General features: G+C 47.1%; 1 protein-coding gene across 1 annotated transcript in view; it reads left to right on the top strand.

Annotated features, from left to right (window-relative positions):
• Window positions 1-18,816, top strand: part of LOC144148729 (cytochrome P450 2F3-like) — a 72,784-nt gene that overhangs the window by 10,797 nt on the left and 43,171 nt on the right. The window contains exons 2-4 of the mRNA XM_077680251.1: window positions 11,966-12,242; window positions 16,077-16,201; window positions 17,594-17,700. Of these exons, the coding sequence (XP_077536377.1) occupies window positions 11,966-12,242; window positions 16,077-16,201; window positions 17,594-17,700 (509 nt within the window). The remainder of the gene's footprint in view (window positions 1-11,965; window positions 12,243-16,076; window positions 16,202-17,593; window positions 17,701-18,816) is intronic.

Here is an 18,816-nt window from a genome sequence, read left to right as displayed (position 1 = left end):
TTTCACTGAAGCCAAGAATCATTTCTTTCAAAAGACACTCAAGTCTCTGGACCTGCCGATGGACTTGCTACTGCGCTTTTCAGCAGCTAGTTTCAGCAGCTACAGGCACAGTGCCAGCACTCACTAAGATTCCCGAATAGCCAGGTACACGGCAAACTGCACAGGCAATAGAGCAAGGCTCACCAGTTTCTCACCGAAAGAACGAAACACCTGTTAGACACTGTTAGAAAGTTAGATGGGCCGATGAAATCAAGTAGTTTGCAGGGATAAATTGGTCGCAGTTAGCACAGGACTGAGTAATTGGAGAATTAAGGGAGAGGCCTTTGCCCTGCAGTGGCCGTAGATAGGCTGGTGGTGATGATGGCGATGATGATGATGATGACATTAGACACGGAAATAGCACGCCTCCATCAGAGTACTCTCGAACGTCAAGAAAAGACTGCCAAGGTGTCGCCACAAGCGTGACCTTCGCACCGCATTCAGCGTTCAATCCCCACCAGACACAAGTGCGTTTTCTTTTCCTCACTGGCAAGAAATATGGACATTTTGACACGCGAGCCATTGAAAGAGCAGTTTTTAAAATTGCGAGAGCGCTTCGCCAGCGCCACCCAGGGAAACGACGATGTGATGCTTCTGACACTGGTGAGATGTGATTAAGCTTGTTGCATGTCACACAGAATCGGGCGCAAGAGGCATCAATACTTACATCGAGCGAAGAGGAGTCACGGCCCTTTTGTACTCAGGAGAAATGAGAACGTTAATAAATGCAACCTTGGCCCAGCAGCTCAAGCTGCAAATCAGCCATCTCGCCTGTATTTAAGGAGAGGGAACGGCCAGCCAGTGATCAATTTAGGAGAAGGGACTGCGTCAATTGTTTATGATGGCCAAGTATTCTAGCAGATCTTCATTGTTGTGCCACATCACGAGAGCGAACAACGTCTCCCCTGAGCACTGCGAGAGAGCACTGTCCAGGTCGGACCCTGACGACCAGCTTTGGATGGGGCAGATAGCCCAAGAAGCCGGACGTATTCAAGGGGTCCTGGAGTGAGTGCTCTTCCCCAATTCTGACCGCTTCTTCTTTGGAATGACTTTCTGGTGACATCAAAAGCTATTATCTACTGGTGTACAAACACCTGTCAGGTGCCTAAGCCTCAGCGACATTCAAAGCCTTGTAAAGCACAGCCGCTATCAGACAACATCGCGGAAGCCTGTACAGGATAGCCCAACGCGCTTGCTCTTTGAGCTATACTTCGTTCTTGTAGAGCCCACAGTAATAAGCTCAACGGAACAAGAATACTATGCTTTCCTGACGAGCAACTCCACGAAACCTGCTATCTTGTCTCCTGTCATGACAGTGGAATCGGCTGAAGTCGTTTCCGGAATCACATAATTATATATCCACGCTGAGAACATGGATATGCAGGAACCAGCGGCCGCTCCTTCCACTGAATCAGAACATCAAAATATAAATTTAAATAGCATTTATTAAATGTTCATTCAACGCTGACACATAGACAGTTCGAACAAGCGAAGGAGCTCTTCGCAGAAAAGCTCGCATGCTGTTCCACAGGCTGCACAGTTGTTGGTAACCATTGCGTTGAGAAACTTACAACAATGCCTGTAGACGCAAAGCAATCGCACAAAAGCACGCCGGCTGTCTCCTGTTCAGCGCGGCATCATACAAGCGATGATGCAGGACATAATTGATGCCGAAATAATTGCCCCATTATGAAGTCGATGGGCATCCACGTTGGCATTGGTCTGAAAGAGAGACGGCTCGATACGCATTTGTGTCAATTACCGACGTCTCCATGCACTCACTTAAGGCACAATCTATCCTGTGCCAAAAATCGACGAGGATTCCGAGTTCTCCGTTGTTAGAAATGTTCCTCAGCCATGGGCTTGATTTCAGGGTTTTACCCCATTCCAATGAACCGTACTGGCACCAACAAACAACAGTGGTGGCTCAATAGCGACTGTACGAGTTTTGGCGTATGCCTTTTTAATGAAAGGAGCCCCCTTCACGTGTCAGCGTGCAGTAGATTCAGCGATAGAACACCCGAAGTACGAGAACACTGTAGTTTACTTGAACGACTGTGTCATCTATAACAAAACATTGCAGAACATCTAAGCCACTTATAAGAAATCTTCGACTGACTTGACAGACAGGGCTTGAGGTAATACCACGAATATGTTCTCCCTTTTGCCCACAATTTTTTTACCTCGGACAAGTTGTTACAAAGTGGCAGTTCTCCAGATCCCACGTAATTGGAAGTTCCGTCCGTCCACCGAGAAATGCCCAAGAGCTCCAGCCTCAGGACTGACGTCTTACTTCAGGAGGCTTGTTCGAAATTACAGCGTTCACGAAGCACCTTTCCGCACGTTGTTAAAGAAGCACACGCCATTCCAATGGGAAGGCCCGCAAAAGTTGCTTTTGAAGAACTAAATGGTTGTCTTAGTGAAACACTGCTGCTGAAACTATTTTGAGACGATTTGCGGGTGAACGCTCATGTGCTTACGGACGCATCGCGAATTGGATTAGGAGCTTTATTACCACAAGAAGATTAATGTGGCAAGTTTCGGCCTGTGGTCTACCTTTGCCGTTCTCTCGAAGGAATGAGAGCAACTACACCCCAACAGAGCTCGAAGCGTAAGTTGTGACCGCCCATCATCTGCTCTGTTGGGTGACGCGCTACAAACAGGGTAACCAAAGATTTTTCCGCTGGTCTCTTTTCCTGGCAGAGTTCAATTTTGAAGTAATTTACAAATCAGACCAACTGAAAAGTCCTCCTGATTCGTTGTCCGGAGTTCCCCACTCTGAATAAAAATCCGACAAAGACCTTCAAAGTTCTGCTGAGGAAGTATGCCAGACACCAGCCAATTTGATGAAGCCCAATATGCAGACACTTCGTCCAAAAGCATACTCAGCTTGTTAGCGGGAGAATCCGGCACCAGGAAACATGTGATCTAAGTTCGTGATATGCGACTACGTTTTCTACATAAAAAATCAGCGGAAATTTCCCCAACGCTTTCTCATGTGCCTTCCTGCAAGCAAAATGATTGAAGTTCTCAACGAATTTCGGAGGCAAGTAGTATCTCGCACGGGTATCCGAAGAATGTACGACGCCCTCCACATGAAATACTTCTGGCCAAAGGTGTATCAGCGAATCAAAAGTTTGGTTAAGCATGGTGACCTTATTCAACGAATGAACACTTTGATTGTTGCGCCGCTAGGTCTGTTGTAGCCGATGGAAGTACACTCCCCATTCCACACGATTATTCTCGACATTGTTGGACTTTCAAGACTTGCCGAAGCTGCAAGTACACCATCGTTGCGATCGATTACCTAACAAAACTCGTAGAGTTCAACTCGGTACGCACTATCGATTCCGTGACTGTTCAAAAATTCATTGAACGTCGCATCATTCTCAAGCATGGCTGTCACATTATACACATTACCGACGTGGTACAGAAATAATGGCAGCAAAGCTTAAGCACCGGGCAATTCGTCCTTCTCCAATTTCAGCCTATCACCCCGCTGCTAATGGACTGTGCGAGAGGGCCAACAAGGCACTGAAACAAATTATCAGCTCGCTGATTGCCAGAGGCGAAAAATGGGCCGATAAGTTGCCATAGTTTGTGTTTTGTTAGAACACCCACTACCAAAGTACTGTTCGGGAAGCACACCTTCTTCAGGTGTACAGCAGAGGCCCTGTATTGCCTCTCGACACCAGGTTCAATTGCAATGAAGTTGCCGACTTCAGGGAATCGTCTGATTACTCCGGGCCAGGACGTGAGCGGCAGAAGAATGATCGGACATTGTCACCAAAAAACATCAAACTGACGGAAGAACGTCAGAAGACCTACTTTGAAGAGTGCCGCATGGTTATCAACTTCGAAAAAGACAAGCTGGTGCTTCTAAAGATACCTCCCATCGGCATCAAAGCTACGCTAAACTTCACAGGTCCTCGTCAGATTTGGTCTCGTCTTTCTCCATTGAACTACACGATTTAATTCGTGGACGGTTTGTTCCATGGAATAGTTCGCGTAGAAAAGATACAGCCATAGTTGTCGCCAATGGCAAAGATTTCGCAGCGTGTTAAGGCACTCAAAGCTGTTTCTGGGGCAAAGACCTAAGGGTAATATTATGCACAAATGTCGGGAGGACATTTCTCTAAACCGCGGAGTGTGGCATGGCTAGGCGCACTATGTTTATGTAGGGTATGTGCCCTCCAGTGCATTTACTCGCGGCTGTAGCTTTCTCCCTCCTCTCGTTCTCGCGCTGACGCTCCGACACCCGAAACGGGACACGCATGCTGCCGCTACGTGCTCGTCCATCGTATGCTTGGCAAGAGAAATACTGCGTGCTTCTCAACTGTAGAAGGGTCGAGTCGTGTCTGCGTGTGGCACGAGTGTCCCGGTGGCTTTTAAGTACGCGTTATGTACTAGCGCAAGGCGTAAACTACTTTTCCTGTGTTTTAGTATCGTGACTACATGTGACGACGATTACGACGACGACGACGACGACAGGAGACGCCAACAGCCCCAGCGTCTAACTGGCTTCGCCCCTAAAAACGCATTTTGAACCCACTATCTGCACCACATCAGAAAGACGCTTCTTTTACAAACAAAAAGCCGTGTTCCCGCCAAAGAGGAAAGGACCGATTACGTACCGACCCAGAGCTTTAACTCGAAAACCCGCGTTTGGAAAATTATTGACGTATAGAAAGTAGTTTGGACAAAACACACTAAAGTAAAAAGTAAAAATAACAAAAAGGTCATTTGAACTACACCGAGGCTCCGGATGCCGAAAGAAGTCGCCGAAAGAAACGCCGCTGCCGCGTTATTGGCGGTGACCGCGACCACGGGCCGCGCTACGAAGCGCGGCTCTTTGTCGTCGGCTTAGGTATTCTCGCATTTGTGGTCTGCTTCACCCTGGCTCGCTCTTCCTGCTGTTTCTTTGCGCTGTACTGACGTCTGATGCTTGTCCGCAACAAGATTTTGGGTGTGCGTCACCTTTTATCGTAACAATAGACTTAAAATCGCACACACTAGCTCTAGCTGTGAGTTAAAATATAGTTTTGGATGCCGCCACAGAAGAAACATTGCCGGCGTCGCCCCATTCCTGGCAAACCCGGCCCTGTGGGGAGCCTGAAGAGTCGAAGCTAGACGTCAGCTTCCGTAGTAAACAATGTTTCGAACAAAGGGGGCAGCCAGCTGCTAGTAACCGACAACAGTGAAAATACAAGAACAAAACAAATTCCAGGCGTTCGGGGATGTAGGCTTCGGCAGAAGGCATTACGGTTTCAGGTAACCATATGTATGCTAGAACAGTTTTTGCAACCTTACCGAACGCTCTAAGGTATTGTATCACATCGCTTTACGTTGTCATTGAATAAAGTTGGCCGACATGCAATTTGGGCTGCAAAAGCTGTAGGATGAGTCCGAAATAACGCGCTGTGTGAATAGCCCTTTACGGCCCAGCCCACAAAAAACGTGTGGGTAAACAAATTCGTGTACTCAGTGGCGCCTCTTTCAGTTTCGGTTTCACAGCCCTGGGTAGCCGCGGCGAACGCTTCCGAGACTTTATTGGTTTTGGTAGTTCACTCATTTCGCCACCAGGGGGCGAGAAATCGCACATTAAAAACAGCGCCCCAGCAGGCGCGACCACCCTAGCCGCCTTCAAGATGAAAACTCTTATTTCTTCTTGCTACTCTCGTAATTTCTGAATAACAAGCGTAAGACACGACTGACAGGACTTGGAAAAACACGATCGGATATAAAATACACCCGTTCCCTTCGTGTGCGTTTCGTCATCACGCTTTAAAAATGCAGCCACACTTACGTGTGGGATGATGGGCTTTCGTCGTTACGAAAATTTTGATTGATTGTGGGGTTTAACGCGCCGACGCAACGCAGGCGATGAGGCACGCCGTAGTGGAGGGCTCCGGATTAATTTTGACCACCTGGGGATCTTTATCGTGCGCCGAAATCTCGTACACACGGGCGTTTTTGCTTTTCGCCTCCATCAGAAAAGCGGCCGCCGCGGCCGGGAATCGAACCCGCGACCTTGTGCTCAGCTCGTTACGAAAATTTTGCTGGGCTGTATAGGGTGGCGGGCTCGTGTACTCTAGCGCTAGCGATAAATAATTTTTTTCTGCTTTCTTGTCGTCTCATTTATTCGCGGTTTCGTGCTGGGTCGTTGGTAATGTTTCCTTGCGCCTTAACCTTGAACTCGTTCCGTAATTACGTGTGATAATAATATTAATTTATTTATTATTTGTATTACTAAAACTTCATTATTATTTATTTTCACAAAATCCAATTTAAATTATAAGTACTTCTGAAATCATATAATACGTATAAATTACACGTAAAAATGCAATTTTTCTGCGCCTGATGCCGTTTTTAAGGTATTCTTTCTATGCGCAGCTCATACGAATAGAAGCCCAGCCCACGCATATGTGTGGGTTTGTTTTCTCCGTGAAATACTCTGAGCTTTCTATTTTCACTTGTCAAAGCATCTTTAGGAAGGGGTAAATACACAAAATTTAAATTACTTGTGGCCATTTTTTCTAAAATATTTTTGTTGGGCAGGAAATGGATAGGCGCGCGCTGATTTATACCGGGCTTCTAACCAGTACGGAGCCTTACTTAGCACAACGAGTCACGTCTACGGCAAAGATACAGTAATACTATGTCTGTTCAGACCAGGAGGGATATTCCGTACATACCCACAGCCATATCTTCGCAATATTCAGATTTGCAGATATGCATTATACGAAGACTGCAGTCAATGGGGGGAGGATGGGCAGAAAAAGGAGGAGAAAACTTTATTTAACAATAAAATCGAGCTGATTATTTGGCCGGGTCCTCAGTCCAGGGCAAGTGAGTAATTTTATTAAATTCATAGAACGCCACACCGTGTAGACCAGCGTTTGTTCTTTGCGTCTGGAAGGGTTGGAAAACAATAAGGAGCTGATTGGAAATATTAATCGGTTGCAATGCCTGTAATATATGCACGTATACTTTTTATTGCGTTCGTTAGCGAGTATATCATCCCTTGAACACCGTAATCATGTCATGAATGTCAGGGTTGAGAGTCAGTGGGTTATAATAACAATGGTTACGATAGAAGTTCGGAGCACAAAAGGCGCCTTCGAGTACTCTGGACAAAGTTGTCTGGGTCGTGATCGCGGTGGCTTAGCACAAAGCTTCTCCTGATATTTGCTTCTGAAGAAACAACGCACACTGCGCATACGTACATTCTTGCACGTAGACATAATGAAAGCCAATTTGTAAAGAAGGGAAAGTATGACCTACAGCCTGAACAAAATATCCACAGTATCTTTTGGAGCCTCATAAACATCCCCAAACCTACTAATGTGACGGTTGTGACGGTGCAGAAAAATTATTGCTTTGGGCACAGAAAAAATTACGCCCATCTTTCCGCGAGGGAACCCTGATGTGATGCGACGCATCGGGGGGTTCAGTTGGTCGTAACGTCGTTGCCTTGAGCGTTTGCGCTGACGCTGGTATTGGATTGTGTCAGCCCACTCGCTGAAGGGACCGTTGCTTCGATCACGTCTTCATCGGAAGAATCAAGTCAAGCACGGAGTCGTCAAGCAAAGGCACGCGGCGTCGAACGAGAGCGAGCGCTCACTGAACCGCCGCAGAGCGCTACCCACTTTAGATTCACAGCGCCTGAAGGAGAGTAGACCGCGGAGGAGAGTCGCGCATGCGCGCACTTGCGCGCCGGAGCAGACGCAAGCGGAGCGAAGCGCGCGCATGCAGCTGTTGTTTACGATAATGAGACGGAGTGAGAGTGTTGCGCGCAGCTATCGGAGAGAAGAGCGGAGGAGAGGCCCGCATGCGCAGGTGGCGTGCGGACGCCGCCGACGCCGACGCAGGAGGGACATGCCTCAGAGAAAGAGATGCGTCGCATCTAAAAAAAATAATAATATGATACATGTCAACAACGATAGAAATCCAAGGCAGCCGCTGTATTTCCTGCTGTGCGATGTCCGTGCGAGACCCGATGCTCGGTGCGTAACATTAAACTGCTGAGTCTTCATAAGAGCATCTCAAAAATACTGTAGGGAAGCCTACGCATTTTAAATACATATCGAGGAGCTCTGAGCTGTCAACCTCGCGAATAAGTTACACTCGATCTTCTGACCGATTCTTCGAAGTAAGTTGTTCCCTCTCTCCTCTGTGGTGCAAACCTGTTGTGGTACAGATTGAAATTTATCAGTTGGGGCAGAAGCTGGCACATTTGTTGAATTACTAGAAATACCCTTTTTAATGCACTCAAGCATCAAAGCGGGCGATTTGTAGCAGAGTAACTGCTGCCGCCCACAGGCGGAGTGTAGCAGACAACAGCGGCGCGAGTCCCTAAGCCGACGTCAGAGCCATGGGGCGCCATTCAAACATCTTATATAACCCAAGCCGAGCCGATAGCTCCACGTAACAGCCGCGTCTTCTGGTCAGACGGCACACAAACACACAAGCCTCATGCATTACTCAGAGGAGCAGAAAAAACGGGGCCTTGGTGATGGAGTATTTGAAAGAAGATAACAACAAATTGAACGGGGGGTTCGCGAGAATATCATCCAGAAACCTAGGCTTACAGTTCTACTGATATTATCTGCAACTTTCTCACACTACGTACTGCTATAGTTAAACCTGTATGTAACGAAGTTGACAAAAGTTTGCAATTCTTCTTTACGTGCTGGTTTCGAGTTAAGGCTGACGGGAATGAAGCAGAAGCGAAAGGAAGATTCTAGACATCCCTGAAGGTGAACTCACTTTTCGAGAAATTCTTTCTCTGCGGAAAACGGCGGAGTGCCGCTTGCTGCTTACGCCCGAGCTTAGGCACTGCACGGGGCTGCAAAGAAGCAAGGTCGCTTCCCGCGTATTAACAAGCGCAACTTGTGTCACTTTTGCCTTTTGACCGTTTTGGGCGCCTTGACGCGTTACGAGACCACAACTAATGCTGAAGGGGTGCCTTTGTGCGAACGTAATGCTCTTTGTTGTGAAGGTGCTAAGATGGGATACCCTACCAGGCGGCGAAATTCTTTTTTTCCGCCATTCGGAGACGGCATTTAAACTTTTTTGCCTTTTTTAAAAGAAGCCTTTTTTTTAAAGACACAACTTTTTTTTTCTGTCAGCAGCACTCACCAAAAAACCCATACCACAGATAGAAGTGGAGACGCGTGACTACCCGCCTACCGGGCGGCGTAGCACATTAAAAAACCAAAACTGACTGCTACGTTAACCGCGGGATGGTGCTAACCCCTCCGTTCATCATCATCATCATCGTGATTACAAATTTCGCTTTAGGCGATTTCAAACGTTTCCCTTGCTGTCGCTTACTTTCGGTAGGGATAGTATTCGCTAAATTAGTTGATTTCTCCGGTCTATTTTTGAGTAAAAGAGCAAAAAAGAATGACTGATTAGCTCACCGACTGCGTTGCGTCAAGTTTAACCGCCGGTGTGTTTCACTACATAGAGGTGGCGAACACAAGGGTTCAATAAGGGTGTCACTGGGGAATTCAACAACTTCGTTAAATCCAGGAATTTATTATATAGAGGTTTGTTACGTCCAGATTTACCTGTGCACTCTTTTTGGGCCATATCCAATATGACCTGCTCCACAAGGCAGACCACGGAATGCCATAAGGAGCGTTCTTCTCGCTCACTCTGTGCTCACCGCAATCTTACTCGACCGCAATCTCCTCGCAGATACCCACACTAGCCAGAGGTCGAGGTCGCGGGTTCGATTCTCGGCCGCGGAGGCTGCTTTTCTGATGTACGCGAAAAGCAAAAACGCCCGTGTGTACGAGATTTCGGCGCACGTTAAAGATCCCCAGGTGGTCAAAATTAATCCGGAGCCCTCCACTACGGCGCGCCTCATCGCCTGCGTTGCGTTGGCGCATTAAACCCTACAATCAGTCAATCAATCAATCAATCACACTAGCCAGCACACTGTACTCGAGTGACATTGCCCTGTGGGTCCACTCTGGCTGCAACCAACATACTGAAACAACATTCCGACAAGGCCTCAACCAAGTCTTACTCCATAGAAAACATTTGGCCCTCCAGTTCTCCCCACAAAAATCCGCTCGCCTCACCTTTGCACCCCCTCGCAACAAAGCCCCCTAAAGGCTGCCATCCAACGTTTTACACAATCTCACCCAATCACCCTCCCCCCCCACACAGAAATTAGACTTTTACGCCTCTCCCTCGCACAAACTAAATACGTTACCTAAAGCCAGCACCTCAGTAGACAGATCGCCACCAAACACCATGGCACCACGAAATAGGACCGCCTCTGCGTCGTACCCACTGCCCTACTCAACTCCATCCTTTACCACCTACCTTACCTTAACCATGCACCCACGCAACCACATTCCCTTGATGCCCTTCTTCAGAAGACGTATAGACGCACAATTGCTTCCTTTGTACGCCCCAGTGCATAGCTTGCTCAACCTCGGCATATACAACACCTTAAGCGAGCGCCTAGACGCCCACCACATATCCCAGCTCACCCGCCTTGAGTCCTCTTTCACAGGACACGGTATTCTAAGTCTATGAACTTACTCCCCCCACCATCCCAATTCTCACCGTCCCGTTCCTCCTAACCCCTGCAATAGCCTCCGAATCCGTTCCATTCCTCTCCACATACAACCAAGCTTCCACGCAGCCCGGCGACTGGCACGATCCAATGACCACCGTCGTCATGAACACTACGCACTTATGCCACACATTACCCTCGCAAACCGGCACGCTGTGTAGCCGTTGCTGGCCAACACACACCGCCAAACGTCACGGCGGCAAACCTCCACACTTCTAGCACAAACATTGCGGAGGAGGCATCTGCATAAAGCAGCACCCCACAACCAAATTCGTCCTTTCGGACTCTAAGCAGGCCATCGATAATTTTGTTCGCGTTATTATCTCCCACATGGCCTTGCGAATTCTCTCCGAAAATTCTCCGTCCCTCATCGTGAGCCTGTTGTGGACACCAGCCCACACAAGCGTAGGCACAAAAGGAAGGTCATTGACGTACCTGATCTCGAACGTATTGACTTATTCGTCATTTTACTACGTCTCGACGCGATGCCCCAGCAGGCAAGCCAACCTCTATAATGGAGTACGGGGGTATTGCCCTCCACTACCGCCTCCCCTGCGGCCAATATCCACAGCTCTCCCAGGAGGCAGCTGTGAACATTGGGTATTGCAGCTTACCCTACTAAAAAACTTTGTCCCACTCAGGAGACAATCGATATACACTCACCCACTCCTTTAGTATTCCTCCCTGTCCAGCTGGCGGGGCTCTCGAGTCTCGACACTTCTTAGTATTCTCCCTGCCAATGCCCCGAAGACCGACAACCCCCTGGCTTCCCTCACCTCTGGGAGAAGATGTTGCGCGATCCTATGGAGTGAGCCCAACATCTCACCACCTTCCGCGCCCTCACAGTCGTAGCGGCCCTGTGGACCTCCTCCACAGCGATGCCTAAACCAGAAGGATAAAGGATAAAATAATGTCTCTCTCTCTCTCTATCTCTCTCTCTCTCAAACATCCTGCTGGCTGCCGAGAGTGTAACATTTCTCGTGCACAGACTTGCACCCTGCTTGCCTGGCCAGCAGCAACTCACATTGGTGCGTAATTCTATCCCCAGGCTGTGACTATGAAGGCAGTTTTTACAGCGATTTGATTAATCTGTGTTGATGGCATGCAAAAGACAAAAGTGCAGAATGATATGGAACATCCGATATTATGAACACAGCGTCGAACGGATTTGTCGCAAACTGGTAACCTTTATTCATTTTTCAGACGCAAATTAAACCGTTCAAACAGACGCAACTTAGAATTCTGCCCGGAGTACAAAAAAATACCTGAATAACAGTATATTTTAGGGTCTGTTGTACTTCTGCATCAACTGCGTTTTTCTTGTTTCAGAAGCGGAAATTCCGAGCGAAGCAATTTCGGTCGACACAATTCCTGAGGCCATTATGAGCTGGACAACCATTCTAGAAAGTTGCGCTATCGCAACTGTGGTTTGGGTGATCCTTCAACTTGTGCACAAAATCCAGCTGCACCGCAGAGTGCCACCTGGGGCACGGCTCCCACCCATGCCGCGCGCAAGCAGCGCTTGGGGACATGTGGAACTTTTGCGCCATGACTTTCACAGAAAAGCAGCCTTGGACTGGTCCAAGAAGCTTGGAGCGGTGATCAGGTGAGAAGCTTTTTAACAGCAGATCTGTTTAGGCTCTTGGTTGCGCCATACTTACGGAGAACAAATACCAAGAAAACACCGAAGGCATGTACTTAGGAAGGACTGGCCAAGATGCAGGCCTAAGGAGGACTAATGCGCCCGCTGCAGAAAAGTATCAATTAGAAAGTTCAGCATTTGAATGAATCAAGAGCATATAAGCACAAACGAGAAGTGGTAAAAAATTTGGAGGTAAAGTTTGTATGAAAAGAATGCGCTTTTCGAACAGGAAAATGATAAAAGCTAACAGGGCAGGTGCCTAGTCTCAAATACGTATCCAGGTTTGGGCGTTGACTTACGCCACCTGACGGGCTCGCTAAAGAAAAGAAAAATAACACTAAGCGCGCCTTCCAGTCAGCGTTGAATAAACAGCGGATTCGACAAAACGACTGTTGTCTGCTCCTGGTGTCACTCTCTCGGCGTAGCTAGGGGCAACCACCTGCGCTCATCAAACAGTAACCGCGGTGGAGGCAGCGGCAGCACAGTAACGGACTTTGTGCCGCGCACACGGGCGATGGGGCAACCAAAGAAGGCCTTGGCACACGAAGATAAGGCGGCTTATTAGGAGGTGCGGCGCTCTTCTGGGCGGGAATACCATCGCCCAGAGGAACAAGAAGGAGAAGCTGGACCCTGAACATTCAGTCAGCTTTCCCTGAGCATTCAAATACATGAACACTGAAGTGGACACTGTGCAAATGAAGCACATATATACTTTTCTTTGCGTTTGATTTGTCTTCTTTTGATGAACGCCATATTTATAGACAGGGTAAATGGCTCTCAGTGACGTATATGGCGCTCGTCGGGATTAGGTTAGTTAGACTAACACAGCTCTACTGTGACATCAGGCTTGCACCGTTGTTTAAAATGGCTGTGATTTTTTTTCCCGAACTTGTTCATGCTAGTTTGATCGGCAAATAAATCTGAGTGGAAGGGTCCCCAGGTTAATACACTTTGCCCGAGGAGCGCTACCTTTTAGTGCGCTATTACACAGTTAAGACCACAATAGCGGTAAACTGTTAAAAGACACATCGGATTTGAGAGGTGTAGCCAAGCACACTCGGAAAGAGTAAACAGGAATGTTAAGCAAGAAGAATGAAAATGACGCGACACACCGTTGCTTAAAGGTTGGAGCTCCTGGCTCCTCAACCTGTTTGCTAAGAATCTTAAAAATAGGTTGTCCTAATATTGAGTTGTTGTTGTTAAATCTTTCATTCAAAAAGGGAACGCCGGAGGCCTTGTGGGGGAGTTGGGAGGGGAGGATTCATGGTTGAAGGGTGCTCGTATGAGTTCGTGGTCTTCGGGAGGCAGCATCAGTTTTTCACACGACAATTGTTCAGCATTAAATGGTCCATTCACTGGTGTAGGCCATCGCTATATAACTCCCGCTAGACCGCTCTTAGTGGCGAACCGTATTATAAGGTTAAGGGTGTGTTCATCTAATGTGAGGGGATCGATACGGGCTGAGGGATCTGGATTTGGGGAAGTGAAATTCCGGCATCGAGAGAATTTGGGGCATATCCAGACCAGGTGGTGCAAATCAGCCGTGACGGCTTGCTGACAGTATGGACATTTTGGGTTGATGTGGTGGTAGTACCATTTGCGAATTCTTTCCGGTGAAAATGATGCATCTGTATAGAATTTGTTAATAAAAAGTTCTTGGGTTCTTGTAAGGGAAGGTCTGTTGGAAACGTGATCCTTCGGCGTAAGTTGCTTGAGTCGGAGTTTCTTTTCGTGTTTGTACCGGTGTATGCGAATGGCGGGGGGTACGCTGATATTTTCGGTCGTGTCCAAGCATTCAAGAAGGTCTGAAGGCTGGGCGACGGCGAGGTCAGCGGAGGATAGGAAAGAGCAAGCCTCCTGCGCAGCTTCGTGGGCTGCCTGATTCCCCGGTGCCGCCAAATCATGGCCAGGAGTCCAGTCTATGCGAACTTGAATGCCATGCAGTTGTAGGGTCATTGTTTGCCGGATAGTTTGGTTTACGGAAGGGTGCGTTGAAAATGGTCGTCGAAGTTCTTGAAATGCTTCGTAGCAATTGTTAATACAGTCGAACACGGATATATCGAACTCCAAAAGGATCGGGAAAAAATTCGATATATCGATAATTCGATATATAAAATATGCCTATCTGAAGATTATCTGACAAATCCGCACATCACTGAGAGTTTTCTGAAGTCATGGAAAACGGTAGTTTACACTTTTAACCCTCAAATCACGGAAACTCCGAACCGGAGCATGATGACCACCGCACTTGATTTATCACTGAAATGTCTTTGAGGTTCGCTTGTTTTTTCTTCTGCGTCGAAAAGGTTGCCAAATTGTCTTCAAGATTACAAACACGCACAAATGATAAAATCAACTCTGTACACTGCGCCGCAACAGAGGCGAATAACGCTGACGGCTGCAGTAGGCTGCAGCAGGCGGTTGGGAACGTTGTCACGCACTGAGTGCCGTTATCTTCAGTATCCGAACTGAACACCTCCCCCATCTGCAGGCGTGCAACGAAGTCGCTTTGCACCCGACATGCTCCTGAGTAGCCGGGGCGGGTTGTGCTGCATTCGCCTTTACGTCAACGTTGATGCGTGCATCGCCCTCAAAACTACTGCGAGGAATTCCGAACGCCTTTTCAACCAACATCTTTTCAGCAGCCTGCGCCCGACGAATTCCCGCCTTCGCTGCTCCGAAATGAATGCCTTGGACAAAACAAACATACAAAACCGCATCGGTTCCCCTGCACGAGCCACCAAACAGCTCAATCACAGAAAAAGAGTGCCTCCGGGCAATTTATTCTGTTCCTTTATGTCCTTTCGCCCCAACCACTATCCGCGTTTTAGCTATCATGGAGCTGCCCCTCGTGCTAGCGTGAAAACAGTTGTTGAAGGCCAACGAAGCGACATAATGCCGCGAACGCCGCCTCTGTCTCACCAAGCCAGGCAGCTCCTGCGATGAGTCAACATTATCATCAACTCCACCCCATCCCATACCTCGCTAAAGTGCTGTAGCAATCTTTTTTGCGCTCTAAAGGCAAATTGACAAGCATTTGATTGCTTATCCTATCAGAACCCGCTGCGCATCGACGGCGCAAACTCTGCATGGCGGTCAGTAGCTCCCGCAAGGTGAAGGGAACATCCATGACAGACGAACACAGAGAAGGCAATGGGCAGGCCGGGTTCTTTGAATCCACAGAAAAGCTGTCCGCAAAATCCTCAGCCAAGACTCCAACGGTCGTGTTATTCCGTAGGGCTAAAGCGACGAACGGCTTGTGTGACCGCTGGTTTCCGGAAAGCCCATTGACGACGCTCCAAATGCGTGTTGCCGGGCTGAAGAGGCAACCGCAAGTGTGTCCATTCTTGGAAGTCCGAGTAACCGGGACGAGATTGAATGGGAAAAGGACTCACGAAAACTAACTTTAAGGTTAGCAGATGTGTTTTGTTAGCGGTTTGAACAAACATCTCTCATAGACTCTCAGTATGATTTTTTTTTCATATGTTGTGCCAAGAATGATGAAATGGGGAGAGATCCAATGTGTTGGGTAACGAATGTAAATTCAGAAACTGCTTTCGTAACGCAAGTGGCTTCTTACTGCTTAAGTTGCATTACTCCCCGCCCTCTGGGGCCCTTCTTTGCTTCGCGTTCGATGGTTGTTTAAAAGTGTCGCGTGGCTGAGTGTATGTAAATGGTAAGCAATCGCGTTGTAAACTACCTTTCGGCTTTTGTATACCATAAAACGTGGCTTGATATTTTGCGCCTGCTGATATTGGTTTGCAAATTCTTTCTTTCCTCTTACGTCATTATTTTCAGGCTTAAATTGAACTTCTACACTGTTGTGGTTCTAAACGACTATGAGAGCATAAAGAAGTTCTTGAACACAAAGGAGCTACTAAATCGCTCCCATTGCTTTGTAGCCATTCGTGATTACTACGAAGGTAAGTTCTGCACATGTGAGTTAAGCGATAAATTATATTTTTTGTTAAAAGATGCATCACTGCTTGAGCCAATGTAGAAGGCATTTAGACAATTCGGAAGCAGTTCTACGAACGTGCGTTGCATTGAAAGAAGAAAATAATTGTATTCAACGGCAACATTGACTCAAGCACTGGCATGCATCCTTTATACTACTGTGGTTAGTCAATGCAGTGTATTGAAAAGCTGAAAAAACGATCGTTGAAGCTTTTTGGGATGATGCATCTGCTGCATTTGCTATGTTTGTGCCAACGTTTTCCGAAAATAGCTATTCGAGGTTGCTTTTACTCTAAATTTACTTACATAAAGAGGAAATCATGTGCAACTTCTGTCCGGGTTAAAGATGGCTACATCACAAAGCATACCATCAAGTATAATTTACTGAAATCGGTAGGGTAAGATATATAGCTTATCAAAGTTATATCTTTATTTATTTTTATTGTATTCATAGAAACCTTACAGGCACCACTAGACGGCATAGAGTAAGGGTGGCATTTGAAAATAAATAAAAAAAGCATAATTATCAGGCAGGAACATAATAACAACAAAATATGAACTCATTATACAAGTCTCAAAGTACAAACTGATCCATTTTTGACAGCACACGAACACTTGTGGTCGTTAAGAGGGCGAAGAAGCACGGTAAATGGCAACATTTCTATAAATGTTTGTATTGCACGCCCATTATTAAGTTTTAATTACTTTGTTCTACGGTTGCAAGATCTTCTTGTGCACCTGCTAAACACCTGCTTGCACCTGCTAAACAGAATCGCGCGAAAAAGCCACCACTTTGGCTCCGTAACGCGCAATAACTATCCAAATGTTTATGTCTTGCGTTCCGTACCGACAGTCCTGAAACCACCTAGCGAGCTAATCAGGCATTTGTAACAGGTGAAATAAATGTGCTAGGCTTGGTTGGTAATCGACTTGACGCTACCAGTAGCACGTCATAAGAATCGGTTTGTCTGTCACGCTCTTATTTCTTATATTGAGCCATAACATGTTTTAAATGATTGGGCAGGTGTACACTTGGTACGCTGTATTATCATCCTTTTGGCCAATAAACTTCCAATGTGAGCCCCAATTTGAAAGCTATGCGCGTGCGATATGATTGCAAAACGGCGAGTACCATTGATGGGTTTGAACATTAAGAAACCATGGTAATTCAAGTATGTTTTAAGCATGTAATGTGGCTACAATAAAGCTCGGCAGTAAGCACTGTGCTTCATTGCATCAAATGAAATAAGCTATAAAGTGTATGTAGTATGTCTCTGACACGCTTAATAGCCCCTCGAGGTATTTTGCTAAAGAAATGTTTCATCATTCGCTTATAAACACGCAATATGTTTTGGCAGGCGTAGGCACGCTAAACGGTGATGCCTGGACCTCAAACAGAAAGTTTTGTTTGAGCAAGCTGCGCGACGTCGGCTTCGCTAAGACAGCCATGGAAGACCAAATGATGGTAAGAAGAACGTTTAGACGAATTTATTCGATCGTTAAACACCGACCCGTGTAGTGTGTATAGTCTGTGCCAGTTGTAAATACTAAAACCAAATGTTGGATTGCCACTTCAGGATCTCGTGAATACGAATTGACTAATGCGTTAATAAGAGCGCCAAGTGACCGGCGCTTAGCGTATTGGGGAACTCTGACATTGTTTCCGGTTACACACTGGTAGATTTGCATGCTAGGGGCCGGTAGAAGGTCTTTTACTGGCGGCTCGAAAATATTTATATATAGCAACCGCGTATTTACGCTGATGTCAAATCACTAACAAGGCATGTGAATTCTCGAGCGTTAGCAGTGTAAACTAAATATGTGTGACAGGAGGGCCATACATAAAAAGTATCACATGTTTATGTTCGAAAGAAATGCTACAAACAGGACCTGTCAACTACGCAACGCACCTGTTCAAACGATGCTGGTGCATTTCCTAATTAATCGTTAATTAATCGACCTGCTTTTGAAAATGAAAATTTCTTTTGTAGTGCGCAGCCAGAAGTGGCCAAGAGCGCAGATGCCGAGCGGAACGCGCTCCGCTCCCCGCTAGCAGACGACGCTCGCTTTCCTAGCGCAACGGCGCGGCGGGGAGATACGGAACTGAAAATAAAGCGTGGCAAACTGTTCGCATGGCGACGCAGTGAAACATCCCCCTCGCGAGGGGCACGATCAAATGTAGAGCATTTCCGGGGGTACACGACGTTAAGTAGTTTGCGTTACGTTAATGTTGTTGCACTTGTGGCAACTGCTAACGAGAGAGCGCTCGTCAGCAGTAAAATTGGCAGCCTCGGCGCACGTTGAGTCCGAGAGAGGGGAGAGAGTGTCCTTGAAACGTGCCTGGGCGCGCTTACGAATGTTGGTCGCGCCGACAGCGAAACGTCTGAGCCGGGCATGTCGAGGCGAGCGATGCGGACAACTACGGACTCCAAGAACGGGTGACATCGTGAGTTAAAGAAATGCTCTGCATTTAAAAGTACGTCCTTTATTTTCGGCCATTAGAGTTGTAATAGCTGAGCAATGTTATATGACACGTAAGCCCAATACTTAGTCACAAATGGTTGGTACGATCGAAACCTGC

The sequence above is a fragment of the Haemaphysalis longicornis genome, unplaced genomic scaffold (genome assembly GCF_048455015.1).
Source record: "Haemaphysalis longicornis isolate Haplotype H1 unplaced genomic scaffold, Haemaphysalis longicornis Haplotype H1 scaffold_8, whole genome shotgun sequence".
Lineage (NCBI taxonomy): Eukaryota > Metazoa > Arthropoda > Arachnida > Ixodida > Ixodidae > Haemaphysalis > Haemaphysalis longicornis.
The sequence above is the reverse complement of the archived record's forward strand: the minus strand, read 5'-3'. Positions and strand labels throughout refer to the sequence as shown.